The sequence below is a fragment of the Nycticebus coucang genome, chromosome 2, assembly GCF_027406575.1.
Source record: "Nycticebus coucang isolate mNycCou1 chromosome 2, mNycCou1.pri, whole genome shotgun sequence".
Classification (NCBI taxonomy): domain Eukaryota; kingdom Metazoa; phylum Chordata; class Mammalia; order Primates; family Lorisidae; genus Nycticebus; species Nycticebus coucang.
The window spans coordinates 156,545,763-156,572,654 of NC_069781.1; the positions used below are offsets into that span (position 1 = coordinate 156,545,763).

General features: G+C 51.3%; 1 protein-coding gene across 1 annotated transcript in view; it reads right to left on the reverse strand.

The window, feature by feature from the left end:
* CNGB1 (cyclic nucleotide gated channel subunit beta 1) overlaps window positions 1–26,892 on the reverse strand; it is an 81,180-nt gene that overhangs the window by 39,133 nt on the left and 15,155 nt on the right. Inside the window, exons 5-17 of the mRNA XM_053554067.1 lie at window positions 26,513–26,600; window positions 26,384–26,414; window positions 26,136–26,157; window positions 25,264–25,339; window positions 24,969–25,008; window positions 24,462–24,660; window positions 23,268–23,343; window positions 21,856–21,892; window positions 15,541–15,700; window positions 14,238–14,271; window positions 13,863–13,976; window positions 7,159–7,326; window positions 6,195–6,279 (exon numbers count right to left, since the gene is read on the reverse strand). Coding sequence (XP_053410042.1) covers window positions 6,195–6,279; window positions 7,159–7,326; window positions 13,863–13,976; window positions 14,238–14,271; window positions 15,541–15,700; window positions 21,856–21,892; window positions 23,268–23,343; window positions 24,462–24,660; window positions 24,969–25,008; window positions 25,264–25,339; window positions 26,136–26,157; window positions 26,384–26,414; window positions 26,513–26,600 — 1,130 coding nt within the window. The remainder of the gene's footprint in view (window positions 1–6,194; window positions 6,280–7,158; window positions 7,327–13,862; window positions 13,977–14,237; window positions 14,272–15,540; window positions 15,701–21,855; window positions 21,893–23,267; window positions 23,344–24,461; window positions 24,661–24,968; window positions 25,009–25,263; window positions 25,340–26,135; window positions 26,158–26,383; window positions 26,415–26,512; window positions 26,601–26,892) is intronic.

Below are 26,892 nucleotides of genomic sequence, written 5' to 3' on the forward strand. Positions count from 1 at the left end.
AGAGAGAGAGAAAAGCCGGGTCTCAGGGTGCCAGCTGTGTTCTTAAGAAAAACCTGCAGAAAGCATGTTTGGCGGGGCCTCTGGCAGCTTCACCTCCCAACGGGGCCCACAGAAAAGCTCCATGCAGGGGTGCAAGAATGCAGTGCGCAGGGTCCTCTGAGGGCCAGGCTGCCCCAGCCAGTGCCCGGGAGACACAAAGGAAGCTGCAAAGCCCCAGGAGCTCTCAGACTCAGCCTTGAGCTCAGCACTCCAGGGCCCAGCCTGGCTTCCCTGTGTTGGGACAAGTGTCATTGACCTGAGGCAGCAGCAGTGCTCAGAGGGGGCACAGGGATGTGGGAGAGCTATGGGCCACAGCCTGGTTTCCTTCTCTGAGCCTCAGTTTCCCCATCCCACGGTATGGTGACAATGTCTCCCTAGGAGCCTTGAGACAGTCTCACGGGTCCTGAGCCTGGGTGGCTGCCTAGGACCACTCCGGGCCCTGTGCATGTTTAAGGGGCTGCCTTTGTCTGAACCGCCTTCATGCCCTGTTCTATCTCCCAGCTCAGCACCCCAGGTCTGCTCGGTAGTGGGGTGAGGCCCCCTGTGCCTCACATTCTCTCCTCCTTCCCACAGCCTGGGGAATCTCTTGTTAGGCTGGCAAAACTTCTTCCTTAAATTTTTAAAATCTCCATTCCTGGTCATCTCCAAAGGGCTTAGCGGTTAGTAAAACAAATACCAGGGCCAGGTGTGGTGGCTCACGCCTGTAATCCTAGCACTCTGGGAAACTGAGGCAGGTGGATTGCCTGAGCTCACGAGTTCAAGACCAGCCTGAGCAAGAGCGAGACCTCGTCTCTAAAAATAGCTGGATGTTGGGGGAGGGTGTCACCTGTAGTCCCAGCTACTTGGGAGGCTAAGGCAAGAGAATTGCTTAAGCCCAAGAGTTTGAGGTTGCTGTGAGCTGTGATGCCATGGCACTCTGGCACTCTATCGAGGACAAAGTAAGACTTCATCTCAAAAAAAAAAAAAAAATGCCAAAAAGGGTTAAGGCTTTTCTCAGACCCCTCATCAAATTGCAAAATAAGTATAAGCAGCTACACAAAGTGTTGATCTTTTTCTTGATGGCCATTAAAACAACAACAACAGTAACAACAACAAAAAAACCCAAGAAAGCACATATCCAACTGCTTCTAAGTGTCTCACTCCCCATATGGGGGGAGGCATGTCCCTGCCTTGCTGGCACCCAAACCGTGCCTAGTTGCTGTTGGGTGGTCCCACCCAGGTGTGAAGGGCACAGTCACTGAAGAGAACGATGGAGCCGGATCTTGGGATGGGGACATGATACCAGACCTTTAGAGGTGCAGAGATGATGGGTTGGCTGATGAACTTAGGGGGGTCCTGGCATGCATTAAAAACAAAGAAATACTCATGCAGGTGCCCAAGTGGAGGGTAACACATACTACAAAGGAAGTCTGTTGCCCCTGATCAGAGGAAGCCTCTAAATGTCTCCATTTGATCCTCTTCAAGAATGGGAAGCCTGGTACCACAGGGATCCTTGGAAAGGAAGGGGGCAGGTGTGCCTTTGCTTATCCTGGGTACAACTCGGCAATCGTGACTTCCCCCACAGAAAAGAAGGGAAAAGCCCCAAGAGTGGTGTTTCATTTCCCACCAGCTTGGTAGAAATAATATTGGTTTATATTATACTGATTATAAGCTGAGAATAATATTATTAAAAATATAAGTAATGATATTATATTATCATTAATAAATTGGTTTAGAGAATAGTATTTACTGTCTGGCACTTCCTATGTGCCAGCTAGGCCTCTGTTCTCCTGGACTCTGAGTGTTTTATATATAGTCTTTTCACCATCCCAGCTGTTCTACAAGGTAGGTGGAGGAACAGAAGCTCAGAGAGGTTAAGAAAGATGATCAGGGTGAGGATTTGGTCCCAGGCAGCCTGCTGTGGAGACTGAACTCTGAAATCATCCTGAAGGTCATGGTCCCTGGACACAGGGGCCTCTGTTAAAATGAAATCTCAGCTCAGAAGATGCTGAGCAGCATCACTGAAATGGGAATCATGTTCCTACTACGCCTTCTCATGACCTTGTCTGTAGCGTCTAAAATCATACCACAGTGAGATCAAGTCCACTGTCCCGATATGGCCCTGGGAACCTTTCCCATAGTGTGGGGCTCCTAGAAGCCAGAGAAGACACCACATGCTCGTAAGTGGTAAGACAAGGCAGAGGATAATAGAAGGAGAATGTTACCCCCATTTTCATTCTCTCTAGATCCTGAACTCAGACAGAGGTCTCGGGTTAGTGCTAGTATGGCCTGAATGCCTCTGACACAGCCAAATCCCCTTTTTTTGCTAAGAGAGCAGGCTTCAGCCAGGAGCCTCCAGCGGGTCTTGCCGGAAACCATCAATGCCACCTCAGCATATTTGTGGTTATTTCTATTTACACCTTTTTTTTTTGTAGAGACAGAGTTTCACTTTATGGCCCTCAGTAGAGTGCCATGGCATCACACAGCTCACAGCAACCTCCAGCTCCTGGGCTTACGCAATTCTCTTGCCTCAGCCTCCCGAGCAGCTGGGACTACAGGCGCCCGCCACAACACCCAGCTATTTTTTTGTTGCAGTTCGGCCGGGGCCGGGTTGGAACCCGCCACCCTCGGTATATGGGGCCGGCTACCGACTGAGCCACAGGCGCCACCCATTTACACCTTCTATTTAAACAAACAATGCTGGTTTTCTATCTGAATAGTAAATAAGTTTTCCTGTTTAAATACATGTAATTAAATCAAAAAGAGAATCCAGTGGAAGAAAAATAGTAAGAAATTAGAGTTGGTATGGAATATAGCAATAACTGGGGAGTGGGTGGGAGCCAGAGGATCCTTTGGAAGAGCAGATTTAAGGCTTGCCCACTGGAAGGTGGGGTCCAGGGTAGCCCCCCTTGTTGCAGGATAGCATGTATGCCCCTCACCCCCACTCTGTGCCCACTTCAGGCCAGGAAAACAAGAGAAGGATGACAGTAGACCTTTTCTCATAACATGTTCAGTTCTACCTGGCTGTGCTGACCTCAGAGGCGGTGTTGCACAGTGTCAACCAAAAACAAGCACACTGACTAATCAAAAGGCAAAGTGGGCAGGTCTCTGGCTTAGGTTAGGGTAGAAAGTGACTGGGGTTAGTCCAGAGGTGCCAGGATGTCCCCAAGAGCTTTGTCATCAGACAGTGAGCAACAGCAGCAGCCAGAATGCCTGCATGGGGACCTTGTCACAATTAAATGGATCCAGACAGGCCTTCCCTCTGCACTGGCCTCTGAGGGAGCTTCTCCTCCTTGCCTGCCTTGTTGCACCTGGAGCTTCTCCTTTCCAGAAATTGAATTAGCTGAGCAGATATCAATGTGCCCAGAAGGTCCAGCTCCCAGCAAAAGCTCATAAGTAGATTTTATCTGCACTGGGCCCCTACATCCTCTTCTGTTTTATTTTTCTCCTTTCACTGCCTTCCTAACCTAGACTCCCTGTCCATGACTCTTGGCTTGGAAATTTGAGTGAATGACTTGTTTAAACTAAGGCATGAGCGACTATCTGTAAAAATATGATGGACGTACAGAAGGGAATATTTAACCCAAAGAAAAGAATTATTAAGGCTGGGTGCAATGGCTCATGTCTGTAATCCTTGCACTCCAGAAGGCCTAGGTGGGTGGATTGTTTGAGCTCAGGAGCTCAAGGCCAGCCTGAGCAAGAGCGAGACCCTGTCTCTGAAAAATAGCTGGATATTGTGGTGGACACCTGTAGTCCCAGGTACTCAGGAGGCTGAGGCAAGAGGATCTCCTGAGCCCAGGAGTTTGAGGTTGCTGTGAGCTATGACACAGCACTCTGCCAAGGGTGATGAAGTGAGACTCTGTCTCAAAATAAAAAAAAGAGAAAAGAATTATTAATTGTGGGATTTTAGGCATGGAAAGAAGGGGACTAAAATCCCTCAAGTCACCACCACAAAGCAGGATGAAGGCATTGACCAGCAGAGGGACAAGGGGTGGTTTTCCTTGAGCACAACTATGGCCCTACATTATGAGCACAGCACCACGTGGGGAGACTGTCCAAGCCATGCAGAAGCACATGCCACAGACACAAGCATGCTGGGTAGGTGAGACCACGCTACCTAGGAGACGAATGGAGCTCCTGATCTCCTTGGCGAAGCTGGAATTGGACAAGGTGGTTCTCCGGGAGGTGAGAACAGGGATGCGGGTGATTGGGGGACGATGATAGCTAGGCACATTGGGGAGGTGCTCCACCAGGTTTGGGGGCCCGGGCCCAGGGGCCACCTGAACAGGCAGCTGGTCCTGGACCAGGATGTTCAGCTCCATGTTGCGACCTGGGTTAGCCATGGTGCTGGTGCCAGAGGGTCTCAGGCAGAGGCAGGACCCTGGGGGCTACAACCAGGAGCACAGAGTTGGGGGAGGCAAGAGAGGTGGCCCCCTCCCACCAGCACTAACACACACAGCAGCCTGGAGCCCTCCTGCACTGGCAACAGTGCCACCCAAGGTCTGAAGCACACTCTTGTCCCTGGAGCTCAACGTCATCAGGTCATGTGGCGGGTCTGCCCTGGAGCTTTGAGAGACAGCCCAGCAGACCCCCAACTTCTCATGCTCTCTCTACTTCCAAACCACCAGTAGAACATCCCATCTCATACTCAGAAAGAATTAGAATCCAAAAGCCAGAACTCTTAAGACACAAAGACTCGTAGACTCAAAAAACCTTGGACCCAAACATTCTTAGCCTGGTAGAATTTTCTAGTCCTGAGAAACCCTGGAGGTCAATTCATCTCACTTCCAGCCAGAAGCAATAACTCTTCTAGGGTCCTGGGTCCCAAACCGGGTGGCACATTGGAATCACCTGGGGAGGTCTGAAGATTTCCGATGCTCAGCCCCATGCCCAGAGATGTTACCGGGCATCGGGAATTTTTCAATCTCCTGAGATGAATCCAGTATGCAGTCAAGTTCGAAAATCAGGGCCCAAGGTTATCTCATTTCAAACACCAATGTGCAAACAGACCACAGGCAATCTTGTTACCAGCAGATTCTGAATCTGCTGCAGGGGTCTGAGATTCTGCATTGCTAACTAGCTTTCAAGTGATGCCAAAGATGCTGATTCTAGGGCCACACTTTTGAGTAGTAAGGGACAAATGGCTATGCCCCAGCGCTTCTCGGAATGTGGCTCAGACCACCTGTTTCCAAATTGCCTAAGAAAGGGGCCAAAACCAGCCCCACGGAACCTGCGTCAGCACCTCTTTGCTCCCAGTCTCACTCATCTATGTGCGGGCCCAGCCTCAGGCCTGGACTTCGTAGGTTTCTTACAGGTGTGTCTGGAAGTTAGCAGAGAATGCTTTTTAAAGATCAGGTGGGGAGTGAGCTCCAGACATCCAGGGTCGGGACCCTGGGTGCAGTCTCATCTCAGTCTCTGGCTGGCTGGGAAACATCATTGTCCCCATTACTGATACCTCCCTCAGTGCCGGCCACAGTTTGGGTGCATTGTTGTCCCTACTCTGCCCCAAAACCTGGCTCTGGGCCACACAGTGAGGAAGGGAAAGAGGACGCAAGGAGTGAAGTGTAGTTTTGTGCCTTGACTTTTGGGCCAAATGTGGCATACATCAAGCCTCACTCTTCTCATCTGTAAAATGGTTTGTCTGCCTCTTAGGGCGGGGAGGCACCTGTGGCAACACCCATAGGCCAGGCCTCAGGGTCCACCTGCCCTCAGCTTCCTGGCTTGGCTGCTGTCTGGCTCCCTTGGACTTCCTCCCCACCTGGAGTTCTCAGGATGGGAGTGGGGCGGTAAATGACAGCCAAGTGCACATGCAGGCTATAGCCTGGAGATCTTAGCAGCCAGGAAAACCTCATAAAGAGACATGGAGTCTAGAGCATGCTGTCAACAAGCTCTGGTCCCAATTTGCACTCAGATATGTTATGTCTAAGCCAAAACCTCAGAGGGTAGGAGCCCAGAGAACTGCATTCTCATTGAGAGGAGGTGGCAGGAAAGTTGGCGGGGTGTGGGGTCTCTGAAACATAAAATGGGGCTGTGATAATGTGGCCCCAAGACACACAGGATGAGAAGGAGATGGAGAGAGGAGGAGGGGTTGCCTCTGCAGTGAGGGTACCCCCAGCCTGAATGTCCCCTGGACATCCTTGTACAGCCTCCCACTCCAAACCTCACCACACACCCACCTTCTGAGCTGGCAGCCTCTGACTCAGACTCAACCTTGGCTTTGTACTCAGCCTCAGCCGCAAGCTCAGCCTCCTCCAGCACCTCCTGCAAAAGTAAAAGTGGATATAGAAGCTATGCCCATCAGCCCCTCGGCCCTAGTCTAACCCAGCCCCTGTCTGATCTGCCCCATTCCGCTTCTTGCCTGGCCTGCCAGTCAGGCCCTGCCAACTTTCTGGGCCTGCGGGAAGATGGGCTGCAACCTGCAGAGAGCAGTGCACACAGGAGCCACAGGCCCTGGCCCCCAGACTTGTCACCTGCAATGACGGGAACTCCCCATGCAGCCCTGAACATGTGGGGACGCAACCAAAGCAGCCACCACGGACTCCCTACCTAAGGACCACACTTCACATGTGCAAGCCCTTTGGGACCCCCTGCAAACCCCAGGAGGCATTTGTGTTCCCATTTTACACAGGTGGCCGCTGAGGCCTCAAGTGGGGAGTCAAGTAGCCCAGAGTCAGGCAACTAGGTGGGGACTGGAGCCCAGATCTACTTACCTTGCCATGGCCGAGGACTTTCCTGACACCATCCAGGGGTGTCAACCTGTAGCCCATGAGCCACATGCCTGATCTTGTAAATGCTTTTTTTGCTTATCTGTGGTGTTGGATATCGTGAAAAGTAAGCATGAACCTTTTCTTGTACTTGTGTATTAGTGTTTGTGTATTTATTGTGTGGTCCAAGGCAAGTCTTATTCTTTCAATATGCGGCAGAGAAGAAAAAGGGTTGGACACCCCTGATCCCTGCTCTGAGCAGGGCCTCACCAGACCCATTGCCCTGCTCCCCCTCTACCCTTGGGCATCTCAACAGCCAAAGATGAGTTGAGATCCAGAAAACGTCCCCCTGGAAAAAGGTGGACAGGGTCCCAGCCCTTCCGCCAATTCCAGGTCGGGCCTCACAGGTGCTCTGGTGCCTGATGCTTCTCCATACCTGACTCGAGGCCTCCAGGGACTGAGTCTCCTCTACTGAGCTCTGGTCCACGCACACCTGCTCCACCAAACAGCTATCCAGCAGGACTCTGTGACCACCAGGGGGCAGGAGAAAAGAACTGGAGTTAGGTGTGTTAGAAGTTTCTTGATCCCTGCTAAGTGCCAGGCTCTGTGCAGGGAGCAGGGGGCATGGGGATGCTCAAGACCATGCCCCCCATCATGAGGATCCCGTGGCAGTGTCCTGCTAATAGTCACTCTACCTGAGATGCACACTCAGCAGGGGGCCGTGAAATATATGCCAACTCTGCTAGCAAGGAAGGCTTCCCAGAGGAGGTGACCTATAATGTCCTGGGCCTTGAGGATAATTTTACCACCTAGAATAGGTGAGGAATGGTGTCCAGGAAGGGGAAACAGCATGTGCCAGAAAAACATGGAGAACCTTGGGAGGAACTATCCTCTGGTACATAGAGTTTCAGAATATTCACCCAGGGCTCCCCCAGAGAACCTCCAGGCAACCTGGTAATGCAGAGTGTTAAAAAGAGTGAGACCCAGAAAGGTGAACTGATCTGGCCAAAATCACACAGCAAATTGTCTCAAACCACACAAACCTGGAACCCCAGCCCTGGTTCTTTCCACACCATGAGATCAGAGGCACACTGCATCTGCTGAAGTTTCCAGGACTCCCTGGCCCAGCATACATAGGTGACAGGGCTAGAGGTGAGGGACAGGGAGCAGGAGGGACTGTGGCTAATTGGAGAATACACATCTATCTGAAGGCAGCAACCCCACTCTGCTTGGAACAGGGACCTGGGTGACCAAATCTTTTAATTTTCTTCCTTTATTTTATTTTAATTAATTTTTTTTTTTTGAGACCGAGTCTCACTCTGTCATCCTCAGTAGATTGCCATGGCATCATCATAACTCACAGCAACCTTGAACTCTTGGGCTCAAAAGATCCTCTTGCCTCAGCCTCCCAAGTAGCTGGGACTACAAGTGCCCACCATAATGCCCAGATAATTTTTCTATTTTTAGTAGAGACAGGATCTTGCTCTTGCTCAGGCTGATCTCAAACTCCTGAGCTCAAGCAATCTACCAGCCTTGGCCCCCCAGAGTGCTAGGATTACAAGTGTGAGACAGTGCGCCCAGCCAGATCTTCCAATTTTCAAAAGGAGACGACTATGTGTTTTTAAGGTGAAATCTGCTGATACTTAGATGCTGACAATTAATTCAAATGAATATGTCTATATTAATATGTAGATATCCAAAGAGCCTGTATCCAGGCTTACGGGGACTCTTAGACGTCCATGTGTGACATCTGGGTTAAAATAATGACTCAGGACCAGATGCGTTTTGTTTTGTTTTGTTTTGTTTTGTTTTAGTTAGGATTTGTTCTTGCTTCCTCAAAGAAGATGCTTCCTCAAAGACCTACTCCACCCCTCAGACTCCTGTCACTGAGGGGCTCAAAGAAGATGCTCAAGAAGAACCTGGAGTCACTATCCTCTAACCAGAGGGCTGAGATGGACAGAGGTGGGGATGGGATTGCAGCCCAGTCTGTTTGGATCACATTGCCACAGTGGCTCCCCAGGCTGTGTGCTAGGCACTTTGCAGGCACCGTCTCCCTGAATCCTAGTACAAATAACTCTGAGAAATCTACAAACACAAAATACAACAGAATAAAGAACAAAAACTGTATGGCCATCTCAGTAGATGCAAAAAAAGCATTGGACAAAATTCAACATCCTTTCATGATAAAAACTCACAGTAAATTAAGTATAGAAGAAATATCCATCCACACAATAAAGGCCATATATGACAAACCCACAGCTAACATCATACTCAATGATGAAAATTTGCAAGCTTTGCCTCTAAGATCAGGAACAAGACAAGGATGCCCACTCTCACCACTTGTATTCAACATAGTGCGTGAGGTCCTACCCAGACCAAATAGGCAAGAGAAAGAAATAAAAGGCATCCAAATTGGAAAGGAAGGAGTGAAATTATCCCTGTTTCTAGGTGACATGACCTTATAAATAGAAAACCCCTAGGCCAGGCCTGATGGCTCACATCTATAGTCCCAGCATTTTGGGAGGCTGAGATAGAGGAATGCTTGAGTCCAGGAGTTTGAGACCATCCTGGGCAACCTATCTCTACAAAAAATTTTTTTTTAATTTTAAAACCTGAACACAAGCAAGACCCCATCTCTGAAAAAAAAAAAAAAAAAAAAAGCTGGGCACTGTGGCGAGCACCTTTAGCCCCAGCTACCTGGGAGGTTGAGGCAAGAGAATCGCTTGAACCCAAGAGTTTGAGATTGCTGTGAGCTAAGATGCCATGGCACTCTACCAAGGGCGACCAAGTGAGACTGTCTCAAAAAACAAACAAACAAACAATAAATAAATAAATAAAAGCTAGGATATGTTATTGACTTTCATGTTAATGACTTTCATGGGTCCTGGGCATGTTAGCCCTTCCTCCCTAAAAAATTTAAAGATTATTTTTGCATTTGTATAAAGATTAACATGTTAATATTAATACATTACATATTAAGACATTACCACATTACAGTCTGTCTAAAAGTTCATTCTCTGGGTCTGATTTAAAAGAAATTAAACATTCTTGCAGGCCCTAGAGGTATTTTGAGCACTGTGCCTGCCGCATGAAGAAGTCAGCCTCGCACAGATTGGCTAAGATGGGTCCTCTGCTGCAAGGGGGCTGACTGGAGTCTTTCCCCCAAACAGATACACACAGCTTCTTGGCTCTCTGCCTACAGCACAAAGGCTCGAGAAATGAACTGTCCACAGTTCCAGCCAGAGGCTTCCTGGGGTCTTGCTCACTCTGGTCAGGCCAGGAAATCACTCTGTGGTCTTAGGCAAGTCACCTAGAAGCCCGCGGGCTGCCTGTTTGCTCATCTGTCAAGTGGGTGGGAATTGTTGGGCCTGGGCAGCCTGACTTGTTTGACTGAAGTCAGAAGACCCAGTGAGAATCTCATAGAAAAGTCAAAAAGGACTGTCAAGTGTTGTTCTTGGGATTCTTCTGGATTCTTCATCTCTAAACGTTGGTAAGCAGCTGTCCTTGTCTTTAGTACTAAGTGTCCACTTTGGAGCCAGAGTGACTTAGGACGGATTCCCAGTTCTGCACTTCTTGACAGGGCACCCCTGGACGTGCAGGGCTCCATCTCCAAACCTCATTTCTCTCATCTGTGAGATGGGATTAATAATAGAATCTGCCATTCGGCCTGCCTGAGCATGGTGTCTGGCACAGGGAAAAGTACTGATCAATAGCTTTTATTATTGTGCTTGCCATTATTATTATTAATCCCAGAGGAGGCAGTAGTCTGCAGGGCTATGAAATCACCCACATAGGTTGGGGAACAATTTGCACAAACATCTCCAGGTATTAGGAGCCCAGTGATGGCCCTGACAACATCACCAGGGGCTGTTTGGGGGCTCACGTACTAAAGTCACATTGTCCCAGCTCACCAGTGTGCCCAGTGCCTGCCACGGCTCCCTCTTGCCCAGCCCAGAAGCAGCAGGCCATCAACTCCCAGAGTGTCCCTAAATCCCAGGGATTTCCAAGCAGAGAAACAGACAGAGATTGGCTCAGCTGGGCTTCCTGCAGGCCACTCAGGATTTCCAAGTTAAAGGTCCGGAGAACAGCAGTGGCAGCCAGCTCTCAGGGGTCTACCAGTCATTTATCCCCCCACCAAACCACCCAGAAGGCTGTACCCCACCCATTAAGGTCCTCATTGTCACCTTCAGCAGACTTTCCACTCGAAATCCCAAGCCCAAAGAAAGGAGAGGAGCTCTTAGGGAAAAGAAGTCACCTACTTGGGTCTGTCTGTCTTTGCCAGCAAGGATAGCCATGGTGCAGGAGTTCAGCTGGGGGCTGTGACACTCATCCCAAAACCTGGGGTTGGTACATGCAAGTGGAGAATTTGGAGAGTCCCAGCCCAGCCATGAGACCAGCTTCCAAGCCAGGATGGCTTGAGTGGCAGATGAGCCGCCAATCCCTTCTGCTCCTAATCAGATTTGGGGTATGTGCAAGGAACTGCAGAAGCACCCCCAGGGAGGCCAGGTGGGACCAAAAGGCCACAGTTGCTAGGAAAAGCCGAGCTGTTGCCTGCAGAGACCGGGTCGCTAGGCGACCATCTGCCTGTTACCAGGGCCCTGGCGTCATCAGTAACCTGTGCTCTGCAAAGATGGCCAAGAGCATCTTTCCCCAGCCAGTGACAGCCCAGTTCCACTTGCCCCAGGCTTCATACCCTCTCGTCCTGGCCCTAAGATCATTTGCTCTGTCACCATTGTGCCATGGTCCCTCCTTGGGCCTGGGGCCCAAAAGTTCCCTGAGGTTAACACTCTGGGTGGACATTTGTGTGAATGTGTGTGTGTGCCCAGAGCATCTGCGGGCAGTGCTATAGGCATGCACTGGTGTGTGTGAGCATGTCTGCAGAAGTATCATGTGGATATGTGCAAGAGCACGCATGTGTACCTGTGTGCGCACATGTGTGTGAGTATGCTGCACAGGCTTGCATATATATGCAGAACGTGCGTGGAGATAAGCGTGTGCATGCCTGTACATGTAAGTGCATGCATGACCCAGGGTGCTGGCACATATGTATATAATGTAGATACACATATGTGTGTGTCCATGTGTACTGCATTCTGAGAACATTTGTATGGTTAGCAAACGTGCATACATGTGAGCACAGTTGATCTCGGCCCTTCAAGGGATGTTTCAGCTCAAGAGCAGTAGCAAAGACGGGTTTTCAGCCTGTGTGTTGTGTGTACAAGTTTAGTGGAGGAGAGACCCAGAGCTACTCCACGGAGAAGCAGGCAGAAAGCTGTGGGTGAGCAACCATGTTGATACGACGAGGCAGCATCCAAAGACCTTCACCTTCCTGGGGCTGGGGGTGTGTGTACAGAATTAGGACTGCGTTATAGAAGACATAGAGAAGCAAGCTTAGTTTTGGTGTAAGAAATAATTTCACAAGTCGGAGGTGTATATGGATGAAATAGCCTTTGAGAAGTTGTGAGCTCCCCATCATTGGAGGTAAGCAAGCAGAGTCTGTGTGGCCTCTGGTCAAGGATAGAAAGAGTCTATGTGAACGGAGCAAGGGTAGACTAGAAGCGGAAGACACTGGGCAGCTTTCCAGCCCTGAAATCCTGCATTGGTCTCATGGTTTAACTATTTCCTAATTGGGACTAAAAGAGACCCTCAATGGGGCAAGAACATCAATGAGTGTTGATGGTGCACACACTCTGGGCCAGGCCCTCCCATCATCACTGCTGGCCTTATGACCCCTCTGTAAGAGACTATTTTTATCCCCACTTGACAGAGTGGAAGCAACAGCTCCAGCAGGTCCACCACTTGCCAAGGTCACTCTGCGATTAGGAGCAAAGAAGCATTTTTGATGCCAAAGCCGTTGCTCCTGACACCCCTGGTGCTATCTTGTCTTAGGCCGTGGGCAGATGGACAGGTCAGGGAGGAAGGATGTGGGCTAGGAGGTAGCATGGTGGGCAGAGTGACAGGGATAGGGATTAATGCGAGATGGCTGGAGCAACGGAAAGAGCAACTTACTTATGCCTCATCCATGATAACAGCTGCCTCACTCTTCCCCCCACCTCAATCTCTCCCCAGCACAGCTGCCAGGTCATGCTACTCTCCTGATCACAAACCTTCAGTGGCTCCCTACTGCTCCTTGGCAGCCTGGTTTTGACACAGCCTTTCCTCCTCAAAATACTTTCTAACTTGACCTTTAGCCCCACATTCTTCTCCTTCCCCCTCACTGGCGGGGCCTCCTCCTTTCTGGTTCCTCCTCATCACTCTATCTTTTCTAATCTGACCCTGGGGCCTCTCCTCTATCCACGTTTCTTCCCTGGCATCCTCTCCAGCCCCACAGCTTTCAGTATGCCTGTGTGACCAGAATCCCGACACCACGTCTCCAGCCCACCCTCTCCCTCTCCTGATTCCAGGCTCTGGGGTCCAGCTGCCTGCTCTCCACCCCCAGGTACACCCACCTGTCAGCCATCCTTCTGTCCACCCCACATAGCTAACACCTTTCCCCCTCGAAGTGGTTTCTGATCTCCATTTTTTAACCTTTATTTTAACTGAACTCTTCTGCATGCTGTAATGTTGAAAGAGAAGCGACCATTAATGGGCAACAGAGCAGGATCCAAGGCAGCCTTGGAAGGCATCAGAGGCAATATTGGTGTCACTGGGGGTACCGAGGGGAGACAGCCTTGGCTATGTTAATGATGGTGGGAGCTGTGAGCCCACCACACATGCATGTATCTTTTTGTGCATTCAACTAACATGTATTTAGTACCTATTGTGCACCAGACATTGTTTGCAGCTCTGGAGACATGGCAGTGAAAACAGCAAACAAAAGTCCCAGCCCTCATCAAGGTTGCATTTGTGTGTGTGCACGTGTGTGAGTGCGTGTGTGTGTGCATGCACGGTGGGAGGTGTTCACTGGTGGGTAGTATGACTCCCGGGTCATTCTGAACACAGCAGGGGACCCACAGCTTCTCCCAACCTCTCTGGTCAAAGCCCACTGCACAGAACAAAGGGAAGGAGCTCCCCCCAGGAGCCCTGCAGTCCCTCCCTGGGGTGGTCCTTCACCATGGGACAAGTGACTTACTTAGGCTCCTCTCCTTCCTCCGCCTCTTCCTCTTCCTTCTCTATGTCCTCTTCTTCCTTCTCTCCAACCTCTTCCTCCTTCTCTCCATCTTCCTTGTTCTCTACGTCTTCTTCCTCCTTCTCTCCACCCTCTTCCTCCTCCTCTCCATCTTCTTCCTTATTCTCTACCTCTTCTTCCTCCTTCTCTACACCGTCTTCTTCTTTCTCTCCATCCTTTTCCTTCTTCTCTACACCCTCTTCCTCTCTATCTTCTTCCTTGTTCTCTCCATCTTCTTCCTTCTTCTCTACACCCTCTTCCTCTCTATTTTCTTCCTTGTTCTCTCCATCTTCTTCCTTCTTCTCTACACCCTCTTCCTCTTGATCTTCTTCCTTGTTCTCTACATCTTCTTCCTTCTTCACCACAGCCTCTTCCTCCTTCTCTCCAACATCTTCCTCCTTTTCCACATCTTCTTCCTCCTCTTCAATCCGGGGCAGCTCCCTGAGTTAGGGTTAGAGGCAGGAGGTGAGCCCACCTGGAGCTTCCCCCAGAATCTCCCTCCTTCTCTCTTTTCTGTAGGATAGCCCATGACTCCTAGGACTGGGCCTGGACTCTTCCAACCTAGGCTCTCCAACCTGGATACCCCCATCTGAGCACCCCTGAGCTTTGTCTAGTAGCAAGCCCTCTTCACTTCATGAAGTACTGTGGAGACCCTAGAATAGCCTCTGACCCTCTCTGGGCCTCAGTTTACTCATCTTAGCAATGCGGGTTATGGGTTTGAGAACCCAAGACCTCCCAGCTTGAGCTTCCACTATCACCAAGCCTCACTAGAGGGAACAAAGATCATAACATCCCTACAGATGGTAAATGGCAATCACTATGCACAATCCCATGCTCCAGGCCCAGTGACCCAGCTGTCCCCACTCTGGAAACCTGTAGCTGTACTCACACACGTGCAGGACATGCATACAAGAGTGCTTGTTGCAGAACTGTTCACAATAATAAAATTTTGGAATCAACATAAATGTCCATCAATGGTGGACAGGTTGAATGAATTGTAGTATATCCATGCAATGGAATACTATGCAGCCATAAAGAATGAGGATGATCTCCATATACTGAATGTGGAAAGACTTCAAGCTATGTTGTTGAATGAATACAGCAAGGCATGAACAGGTATATGTGCAAAAAAAAGAAGGAGGAGAAGGAGGAAGAGGAAGAGGAGAAGGAGGAGGAGGAGAAGGAAGGGAAGGAGGAGAAGGAGGGGAAGGAGGAGGAGGAAGAGAAGGAGGAGGAGGAGGGGAAGGAGAAGTGGAAGGAGAAGGAGGAGAACAAGGAGAATGAGGGGAAGGGGAAGAAAGAAGTGGAGGAGGAGGGGAAGGGGAAGGAGAAGGAGGAGGGGAAGAAGGGGAAGAGGAGGAGGAAGAGAAGGAGGGAGAGGAAGGAGGAGGAGAAGGAGAAGAAAAGAAGAAGGAGAAGGAGGAGGAGGAGAAGAAAGAGAAGAAGAAGGGAGAAAGAAGGAGGAAAAGGAGAAGGAGAAGGAGGAGAAGAAGAAGAAGAAATAATGCAGGCTTGCACATGCCCAGACTGTCTCCAGAAAGTTCAGTAGAACCTGGTGGTCATTATGCTCATGGGGATGGGGCCCAGAGGGAGGGGAGGCAGGCTTGTTTCCTGCTTTCTGCCCTTTTATAACTTTGGGATTCTGTACCACATGCCAATTACCTTTGCAAACAATGACTAATTTTTTCAGGACCTTCTCTGATTCCCTACCTGGGCATCTCCTCCACAGCTTCGTTCTCTTCTTCGTAAACCAGAACCACTGCTGTTTCCACTGGGATGTCGTTGTCACTCTGGTGGGTTTCCTCCCAGTCAGGGTCAACCTCCTCTAGGATGAGGTCAGGCTCCACTTGCCCTCCAGGGAGGATGCTGACTGCAGAGGACACAGGAGGAGCCATGCGTGGGATGTTGGGGAGAGTGGGCTCAGTCGAGCAGCGAGGAGATGGCACCCACTCAGTGGGACCTTTACAACCTGATCAGGGCTCAAGTGATGAGGTAAAGCCCGTGCTCATTTGCCCCATCTCCTTCCGTTACTTCCCCCTTTTCCCTCTTGAGACAGAACTTTGATTACTATTGATCAAGTTTGTTTCACTGGGGGCTGCTTAGCGGTTTGTGCAAGAAGCAGAAACAAAGCTTCTAATCACAGGTGATGTCAAAAGACCCAGGCTCAGTGTCCACTTTGCTACATCCTCATGCAGGGTGGCCTGGATGGTCCTGAGGGATGCAGAGAAAGCCTGCCACTCCTTCTCTGGATGCCACCTGCTGGTGACAGCATACCCATAAGATCAGCACTTGCTTCTGGGAGGCCTTCTCCCCCATCCTGGGCTTAGATGCCTTGCTCTCCAAAGATACTTGCCTTTCTCATGGGGACAGTCCCACCTTCAGAGAGGAGTCTGTAATTTTCAGCATTTCTCCATGTACCTGGTCCTCAATACTGAAAACACCATGGGCAGAAGTACAAGGGTGTCCCATCAGAAACCTAACCCTGTCCCCAGGAGGGTGTCAGGGAGAAAGGGGGAGATAGCCTGGGAACCACGTGTTCCCAAAAAGCTCCAGAGATCTGGGTGGCTCTCAAGCCAAGCGTGAATTAGTAACACTGACTTTAAATGGGAGTCGACCTCTAGTCTTACTCTGTGACCTTAGAAGTTCCTGTTTATGGTGTCGCATCAGAATAATAACAGTAATGGTAAGCTACATTTTTGAGCAAAGTCATCATCCTCATACTGTGTGCCAGGTCCTGTGCTAAGTGACTTACAATGACCCCCTTAGTCTTCACGTCAACATTTTGAGGTTATAATTAGGATCCGCATTTTATTTTCTGTTTTGTATTTTATTCCCCATTTTATAGATTAGCAAACCGAGACACAGATAAGTACCTTCTTTTATGGGAAGTTTCCCAAGTGCCAGGCGTGGAATTCCTGGTGTCTAGGTACAGGTATTGTCCCTGTCTCACAGAGGTGGCACTGTTTGCCCTCCATGGAAACCCCCAACAAGCATCCTGAACAGGCCTTTTCCACAGAACGTCTTGGCTTCTCAAAACTCTGCAAATGTGATTTGACCAGGAAAGCTCCTCCAAGTGAGTCCACCACACCCCCAGGGGTGGGGCACGTGGCATTCTGTGCTGCTGGCCAGCAATGGGGTAGCATCTTCTCTCTGAACAGCCCCTTGGGGTGCAAGCTTCTGCCTGGGCACAGCAGAGGACATCCAGGGGACAGAATATCTTCTTGCCTGAGAGCTTATTAGTTTTATAGCAAACCCAAAAGGTGAGAACACTACTCTTCCCATTTTATAGAACAGAGAGCTGGCTCAGAGAGGCTGAATGTCTTGCCCAAAGCCACACAGGAAGTTGGAGACAGAGCCAGGTCTGCTGACTCCTAGTTCCCTGGCATGCTATCCCAGTGATAAACATGTCCCGGGAGTGTCTCACTGGCATGGTGGCCACACCGTGATGGTGCTGTCTTTAAGGGGTGATGTGGGCCTTGCTAATACACTTGCTTTCCTTTTCATAAACCTTTTCTTTAGGCCCTATTTAGTAAGCAAGCACTTTGTAAGAATTTCCTCTGTCCATCTCTGCCGCAGGCCTGTGAGGCATGCCCTATACTGTCCCTAGTTTATAACTGAAGATTCTATAGCTCTGAGAAAGGGGTGTTGAGCTTGGGTGGGGATGGGGCACTCTGACACACAGACTGGGCGCCAGCAAACTGATGGAGGAGCTGCTGGCCCACCAGGAGCTCCCAGCCCCTGTCTGTAGGTGTCTCATAGCTCTCCCAGCTTCTCCAGCCCTCCCAGGTGTCTGAGGGTTGTGGGTGCTCCAGCTAACGTGGAAGCTGCTGCTCCATCTTGTTGGCTCTGTCACCTGGCCAGTGACCTGTCTGCCCTCAAGGGCACCAAATGGGGTTCTGACCCCAGCCAGTGAAAGTCAGCAGCCTCATCCGGGGAAGGAGCTCCTTTTTCAGAATCAGCGGACAGGGTGCCCACTACATGGATCCTAGGCCAAGGCCCTACTCAGACCCTGGGTCACTGTCAAAGTTCAAGCCCTGGCTCCAAGTCTCCGTCCTCTCCGGCAGGTCTAGGTCATGAAACTCCAGCCTCCTGCCTCTCCCTGGTCCAGGCCCACATCTCCTTCTGCCCGGCTCCATTCTGAATCCCCTGCTTCTCATTCACTGGGTATTTCTCAAAGTGTCGTCCCACCCCTTCCCCCATGATCAGAATCATTTGGGAAGGTGGGTGCTTCTCAAACAAGCAAATTCTCTAAATCTCTCTTGAAGATTTAGGGGCAGGACATTCTTCATAGTTGCCACCAAGTGCTTCGGGGGTGACCCCACTTTGATTGCTTTCCCGTCCTCAGATGCTTGCTTAGCCCCATAGTAATCTTTCTGAAGTCACTCCCCTAATCGACCACCTTCAATGGCTCCCCGTTGCCTGCAGCCTGGTCTCCTAAAGTCAGCCTCCAACTTTTCTAGTTTTATCTTCTGCATTAAGACTCTGGGCTCCAGATGAGCTAAAGTGCCCACCACTCTCTGGCACACCCCTCCTTCCTTTACCTCCAGGCATTTGCTCACTTTATTCCATCTATTGAGTTTGTCCTCCCCTCACCAACAGTTCCAGAAGGGTAGGGAACCTGCAACTTTCTGATTTCAAGATTGTTCTTTTTTAAGCACCAAAGAGATAAGAAAGCCTTCATTGTCTCTGCTGCACCCTTTTTAATAAAATGCTTTGTTCTATAAAATTTAGATTCAGTCAAAAGGCCACACTCAAGGATCCAGAAAGCCACACGTGGCCTTAAGGTTGCAAATTCCCCAGCTCTGGAAGGAGCAGGTGCCCCCAACCCTTAGATACCAGCGGCTGCTCAGACCGTCCTGACAGTGTTGGCCCATGACAGCCTGGTCTTCCTGATTTTCAAGAGAAGCCAGATTTTTGTTTTATACATAAAGCCACCTGACATTTAAATGTTCACAACTAATTCTAATTTTGAAAATTACTTCTTGACTGAAACAAAGACATCTGTGGGCCAGCTGGGACCCAGGGCACTGGGCTCAGAACCCCTGGCCAATTTCTCCTTCCCTGCAACCCCCATATCCTCGGCCACGGCTTAATTCGTCCACCCACTTTTAAAACCTAAATATTTATTTTAGGTTTATCCTAAGCAATAATATCATGCCATCGCAGGTTTGATTTATGCGTTTTTTGAAATGCTTTTCTTTTTTTTTTTTTTGTAGAGGCAGAGTCTCACTTTACCGCCCTCGGGTAGAGTGCCGTGGCGTCACACGGCTCACAGCAACCTCCAGCTCTTGGGCTTACGTGATTCTCTTGCCTCAGCCTCCCGAGCAGCTGGGACTACAGGCGCCGGCCACAACACCCGGCTATTTTTTTGTTGCAGTTTGGCTGGGGCTGGGTTTGAACCCACCCTCAGCATATGGGGCCGTCGCCCTACTCACTGAGCCACAGGCGCCGTCCCTTGAAATGCTTTTTTAATGTTAATTACAATGTGTATAGCTGTCCACTGGGGGATCCCTGGCCCCTAACGAGAACCTCTCCTGGGAAAAACTGTGTCCCATAGTGACACTGACTGTGCCAGGTGCCATGCCAAGGGCTGTGTTGGTATCTCCACAAAGAGACAATCAACACCAGAGTCCTCCATGCGGCTTTTTTTTTTTTTTTTAATTAAAAAATATATTTTAGAGATGGGCTCTTTCTCTGTCACCCAGGCTGGCCTCAAATTCCTGGGCTCAAGCAATTCTCCCACCTCTACCTCCCGAGTAGCTGGGACTACAGGTGCCACCATGCCTGGCTATGGAGCTTCCCCCCAGCCTTCCATTGGGGAAGTCTGTTTCCTAGCCTAAATCTCAAGGGCTTCCCAGGGCTGGTCTTTCCCTTATTCTGGTCTGGGTCCTGGTCCCTTGCCAGGTGTCCTGGAAAGAGCTCTGGGGCTGGTGTAGGTGACTCTGGCTGCCCCTGTCCTGCCTGGGAGTATGTGTAGGGACAGGGGTTCACTGTTCAAATTAGGGGGAGTCAGTGGCCACCTCCCCACCCCCAGAAGGTCTTCTCATCAGGGCATCCTTCTCTCCTTCCATCCATCCATCCGTGTGTCCATTGCGCTCTCCCAGATCCCCTTCTCCCTTGTTTCAGAGGCCTCCAGCTGCTATCACCCCTGAAACAAAGGAGAATCAGAGGGTGGGTGGCTGGGTGGACAGGCAGAGAGAATGAATGGGGGAGGCCTGGGGACACTCCTCCCCCAGCCCCTCAGAGTCTCCCCATGTTGTGGGTTGAATAGTGTCCCCAAGTCCTAACCCCATTACCTGTGAATGTGACCTAATTTGCAAATAGGGTCTTTGTAGATGTGATTAAGTTAAGGATCTCAAAGTGAGATCATCCCGGATTTAGGGTGGGCCCTAAATCCAGTGACTGACGTCCTTATAAAAGAACGAGGAGGCGGGTTTCACGCTCATAGACCCAGAGGAAAAGGCCACATGGAGATGGAGCAGAGGTTGGAGGACGGCCAAAGCTGAGGAACCAGGGGCTGCCAGCAGCCACCAGAGGCCCAGAAGGAGCACAGGACAGCCTCTCCCTTAGAGCCTGGGAAGGGAACGACCCTGCCAACATCTTGATTCTGCACTCGTAGCTCTTGAATTGGAAGAGAATCTATCTCTGCTGTTCTAAGGCACGTGATGTGCGGCCATGTGTTACGACTGCCCTAGGAGATGAATCCACGCAGGCTTCCAGCCCCTGTGCAGAGTCTGCCACCCATGACAGACTCTTCCCACGCCCTCTGGGAACTGCAAGGAGGCCCTGACCACAGCTGGCTGGGAACCCAGCCTCCTTCCAGAGGGGCTTGGGCGCTGTAACCTCAAAGCAGTGAGTGGCCTCTGGAGGGTGGCTGCCCCAGGAGACATTTTTTGGTTCTTTTAACCTTTGCCTGACTGAGCAGCTACTGAAAGGCCAGGTGGACTCTAGTCACCACTCCACAAGATCTGCTGTGTGACCTTGGGCAAATGGCTTCAGTTCTCTGAGCTCTGCTCCCTGCCTTCAGCTCTGGGGGTCCCTGCTCTGTCTGCCCCAGGGTAGCCAGGAGCTCCATGAGAGGGCGAGTGTGGCCTGCTCTAAGCCCATCTCTCACGTCGTCATAATCACTATAAGCCATGACAAGCAAATTCTCTAAATCTCTCTTGAAGATTTAGAGGTGGGACATTCTTCATAGTTGTCACCAGGTGCTTTCCCTCCCTCAGATGCTTTCTCAGCCCCAGAGTAGGCATCCCTTGGCCTCTCCATCAGGCCTGAGGCCACAGCTGGCCAGCTGTCTGCTCCAGGCCACAGTGGCCACCCCCTGTGCTCATGAAGACCACCATCAGCCAAGCGGGGCTGGGGTAGGGCACAGCCTTGCAGACACAGTGGGGCATCCCTGAGACACCCCGTGGCCCACAGTCGCAGGGTTCATGTCCAGGATGGAACAGGGGATGCCACCAGCCACAGGCTCTGAACACTATTCTGCTCACTTCTAGACCCATCACAGGCCTGGCACATAGTAGGTCGTCCATAGTTATGAATTGTTATGAATGAATGAATGAATGCCTGTCCAACACTTGCCTTTCTGGAGGGCGTGAAATGAAGTTAGAGTAGATTCTGCCCCTAATCTCTTCCTGACCTCAGTCCTCTGTCCCACACCTGGTTCAGGGCTGGGACGAAAGGTGAGGGGGGACACCAAGCTCCAGGGAGCTGGAGTCTATGGGGTCTGGCTCCTCCAGGGAGATCCCACCCCCAGACTCTGCTTGGCCAAACCTACTTGCCCACTTGCCACTGTCTTGGCCTAGGTGTTGTTTTCTCTGTATAGAAAAAAGCTAGAAGCCAGACCTGGAAGGACTTCCAGCATTGGGCCAGGCTTTTGGATACCTGTTAGGGCTGACCAGAGGTGGGGCCTGCCAGCTCCCAGCCAGGAGACCCCAGGCCTGGCCAGGGATGGTCCCACTCAGACCCGAGGACAACAAACAACCCTCCCAGGGATGCACACAGAGACCCATTAATGCCACTCACTGGTCTGCACTTCACACGTCCCAGGGCAGTCTGGCTCCTGCATGGGGACAAAGGGGGAAAAAAACTGCTGCGGCCCCCTGGCCTGCCTCCCTCCTCCAAACCCCACCACCACCACCACCACCAGCACAAGCAGGAGCAAAAGGGACTTTCTTCCTTCCCTTCCTAGGACAGGTTCTGAAGATCCAGGGCCTCAACTCTCTCCTCCCCACTTCTCTCTCCTGCCACAGAGGCACCCCTCAGCTCCAGCCCCACCCCTGCTTGGGACCCCCTCCCCCCACCCTCTGCTGGAGGGTGTTTCCTAACTTCCAGCTCCACACCTTCTCCTGCTCCACCCCACCCTTGGCCCCTTCTCTTGGGGTCTTGCGGTTCCTGCCACAAGGCCCCCTTTCTCCTCTGGGAAACTGTAAGCTGTGCTTCCTCTGCTGCCCGCAGAGGCTGTAGGACACAGGGAACCCGAGGCTGTAGGAATCAAGATCGTACGGGGTCCGACTCCAGTCATGCAACTTGGCCCACCTCTCTGAGTCTCTATTGCCCCATAAAATGAAGAAGAGGGTCCCTGCTGTGCCCAGAGTTGATGAGGGAATTGGGGGAAGGAGGATTTGAAAGCCTGGCAAGGTGGATGTGCCCAGATACAGCCAAAGCAGGGGCACCTGCTCAGGAGAGCCAGGTTGGGGCCTTGAGTGACCCAGAGGCCCAGGACCTGGCCAGGCCCTCCTCTCTTCTGGCCTAGACATGTATTGTTTACATAACTTTTCCTACATTATCACAACCCTTGGTAGTAACAGGGGACTGTTAGCCCCTTGCTCAGGTGGAACAACTGAGGTTCTTGGCAACTGAGGTCAGGCCCAAGGTCACACAGCCAGAACTGAGATTAGGCCTCCCACCTCCAGTTCCAGGTACTTCTATGAAGATGTCCAGTTGTCCTCAAGAAAGAAAGACCAGGTTCTTGGGGAAGGAGAGGAGAGGGGTGACAGAGGCCCTACTCCCTACCCACCCAGAATGGCTGTCAGGAATGCACACAGGGTTTGCTGGCTTCCTGTGAGCCCTACTGCTTCCCAGAACATTCCAGGTCTCTCTTATTTCTAGTTCTTTGCACATGCTTGGAAGCGTCCTCCACTGAGAAGCCTTCCTTGATGCTCCTGAAAGGCTCCACCTCTGTGGCCCTCATCTTTTCTGCTCCCCCCATGGAAGCTCCTGACCCCCGACTATGAACTCTTGGCAGATGGGGTTAGGCCGGCATATCTCAGCTCTGTGGTCACCACGCCTCACCTTATGGGTGGGATGAACATGAGCCATGCACACCGGCAGTCTCCGTGGGCTGGGCTCCCTGTGTAGGTTCCTTCCTGCTGCACCCCCAAGCACCCCATCCTTCCCATTACCAGCAGGGCCCACTCCCGGAGTCCAGCACTGACCTGCTCTCCTACTTTCCCATGGAGTACTGGCTGTGGCAGGGCCATCTCCAGCCTGTGTAGGACCCAAGCAACCAACCTGCAGATAAGAGAGCAAGCTGTGATCAGGCAAAAAGGCTTGTGGGGAAACTGAGGCCAGAGTCAGCTCTCCCGAGGCACATAACAAGCCTACAGAAGGCAGAGCTTGTGAGAAGCCAGAACCCAGGTCTCCGGACTGAAGACCCTTTCCTCCCCTCCCCGTCCTCCCTAGATGAGCCTCTGGCTACTACTAGCTCAGGCCCCAGCCCATAGCTCAGGTTCCCTGCGTCCTCCCCACTCCCCAGAAGTCCATTTCAGGCTTTCACATGCTATGGGGTGGGAGCACCTGGCAACACCTAGTCCAATTTTGAATGCAAATATTCTTTGGCCCAGTACTTCCATTTCTATGGATTTGTCCTACAGATTTATTTGTATGATGCATGTATAGGCTACTGATTGGAGCTGGAGAGTGAAAACAAACCTAAATGACCACTGGGTAGTTAAACAAAAGCTGGTACAGCCATATAATGAGATCCTAAGCAGCCACTGAAAGAAAGAACAGCCAGGCATAGCAGCTGACACCTGTCATTCCAACACTGTGGGAGCTGAGGCTGGAGGATTGCCTGAGGCCAGGAGTTCAAGACCAGCCTGGGCAGCATAGCGAGACTCTGGCTCTATATAAAAATTTTAAAACTGAATAAGTCAGCAATTGCCTGTAGTCTCAGCTACTCAGGAAGCCAAAGATGGAGGATCCCTTCAGCCCAGGAGTTTGAGGCTACAGTGAGCTATGGTGTCTGTACTGTAGCCTGGATGACAGAGTGAGACTATCTCTCAAAGAAAGAGACAAAGAAAGAGAAATAGACCTCCCTGTAGAAAACCACCTCTAAGATACATTTTTTAAGTTTAAAAAAAAAATGCAAGGTACAGAACAGAATTATATTTTGCTCTTGTGTGTTTCAAATGAAAAATGTACTCGCGATCTTGGACAGACATAGGAAATGTGAGGAAGGCCAAGAAGCTGGGAAGGGGCCTGGAAATATGGTTGAATGTTCTTCCAGGTCCATGTACCACATTTATAATTTTAAGACTAGTTTTGTGAAGGTTAAGTGTTGGGCCTTGTGAAGGTTAAGTGTTGGGCCGGGGCTCTCTGTGGGAGGCGCAGCACTGAAGGTGGCTTACCTGGCAGGGTCCCTGGGAGGCAGCAGGGAGGACCCAGACTGGGGCTCTAGAGCTGGCTCCTCCTGGGGCTCTTGGGGGCCAGGAGTGGGCAGAGAGGGGCTCTCCAGGGCCTTGGGTGTGGGTTCCATTTCTGGGGCTGATTCTGGAGGTGCTAAGCAGTGGGGAGAGCGAGGAGCTAAAGGTGTCCCAGCGGGGCTTCCTGCAACCCCACAAGGGCACAGGGAGACAGATTCGAGACACTAACATGACTGCGTGGGGAACCCCCCAGGACCACCCCCACCAGCCCTTTCATCAAACAGAGCAGTCACCGAAACTGAGACTGCACAAGTCCGTCCTGGGCCTCTGGCTTCCCAGCCTGGACTGGGAAAGGGATCCAGCGCCCCCCACAACACTCTGCTTCCAGCCAGCCCTGGACCCCTCCCCAGCCCGAGTGAAGGTTAAGAGGCTCCCCTGGGTCCCAGATTTCCCCTGCTCAGCCTGTGCCCCTCCCAGGTCCCTTCCCTGTACCTGGGCCCAAGGGAGCATCTGTGGGCTCATCTCTCCAGTCCTGGATGATAAACAGGGAGTCGGGTCACAGATCAAAGCATACCCTGGCCAGCTGTGCCCTGGCCCGAGGCTAGTGGTAGGGCTCTCTCCCTCCCCTGCATCCTCCCTGCTCCCTCACAGTCGCTCCTCCCCACCAAGAAGGAGATGCTTCCTCTGTGGGTCCAGAGGAATGGGGTGGGACAAAGGGAGGCCCTCCTAGGGCCCCAGAAGCCCTCCCAGGTGGTCAGTAGCCTGTCCCTCCTTCTCCTTGACTCACCTCAGCATTTTTCGGGGGCTGAGGCAGTACCTTCTCCAGGTTCTGTTCCAGCCACCTGACCAGCCATGGCCCAGACCTGTGGAGAGGCCAGTGGCCAACTGAGTGGCCTGAAGGACCAGACTGGGCACCAGGGGTCTAATTGTGACCAGGACAAAATCCCCTGCTCTCAAGAAGTCAACAGTCAAATGAATGAATGAAGGAGGGGATGAATGGGAATGAAGTGAATGGAGATTTCTAGCAGAAATTGCAAACCGGAAGCATCAGGCTTACTTTAGGGGTTAACAATGTCCGGAAAACTTCTTCACTAGTTGGCAACATCTAAAAATTCAGAATTTTACATAAAAAGCCTGGGTTTCTAGGTTCTCTTGGAAAACTGGAGGATCTAGCCGCATGGGTCTGCCCTCCTGTGAGGCAGTGGGAACAGGACATGGGTCTCCCACTTTGCCACAGTTCTCCTCCCCCAGCCTGCCACCCTCACTGATGAGAGCCCTTAATCAGTTCTGAGGAGTCAGACGCTGTTGTCAACTGTGAAGCCAACCTGGGCATCCAGTGTCCCCATGGTGGTTCAAGCCTTATTTCGACATCTATATGTTCCCCTCTCTAAGGACTTCACTCCTGCCTTCTCAGAGAGTGACCCACACCCAGAGATCTTCTAGGAATCAGCACAATAAACCACAGGCACCACAAGGTACACTGTCCCTATTCCATGGATAGGAAAACCAAGGTCTAGAAGAGATGAGAGGCATTTTCAAGGTCCCACACTGAGTTGGCAATGGACCTGCTCCTGAACCCAAGACCCTCACCTCTGGGCACACTGATTCTCCCACCAAACACACTACAGATAACAGTGACACAAAGTGATAGGGACTCACCCACTGTCCTCGTTGGGTATACCTGTACAAATAAATTTTAAAAAGGCGATCAGTAGCAAGAGACCACCCAGAGCCCCCGGTCAGCTTGAAGCAGGTACCAAGAGTGCCACTTAAACCAAGGTCCCTGCTTGAACCCAGGGCCAGTCAGATGAGAAACTCTGGCCCATGTGGACTCTTCCTGAGGGTAGGGCCACCCCAATAGCCCCTCATCCCTTGCTTGTGAAAAGCTCTCCACCTCTTGGTCTTACCTTCATCCTCAGTGCTGCAGTGCCCAAGGACCTGCCAGGGACAGACAGACAGACATCATGGGCAGGGAGCCCTGGGCAGCCCTCCCCCAGCCCCTCCTCCCTGGACCCTGCCTCCAGTCCCTGCAGTACCTGAGCTGGGTCCTCCTTGCTGAAGACGGGCTGTGGGACAACCTTCTCCATGCCTTTCCTGAACCAGCTCATCACCCAGCCTCTGGGACTGCAGATGGACAGAGGTACCAGCCTAGCCACAGCTCCCCTCACCCCTCCCTTTTCCAAGTGGCAGTCCACAGTGTCCTGAAGAACTTGGTTGGAATCTCAAACCACTGTTTCCCTACTGTGAAATATCAGACATATCACCTCCCCAAGCCTCATGTTCTTCTCTGAAAAATGGGAGACACCAGTGCTTCTGGAGGTCAGGCACGCCCAGTGCCATTCAGAGCTCACCCCTGTGGCATGCTCAGGTTGGAGCAGCTGGGCTCTCATGCTGCCTCCCCACTAGCTCCAGAGCC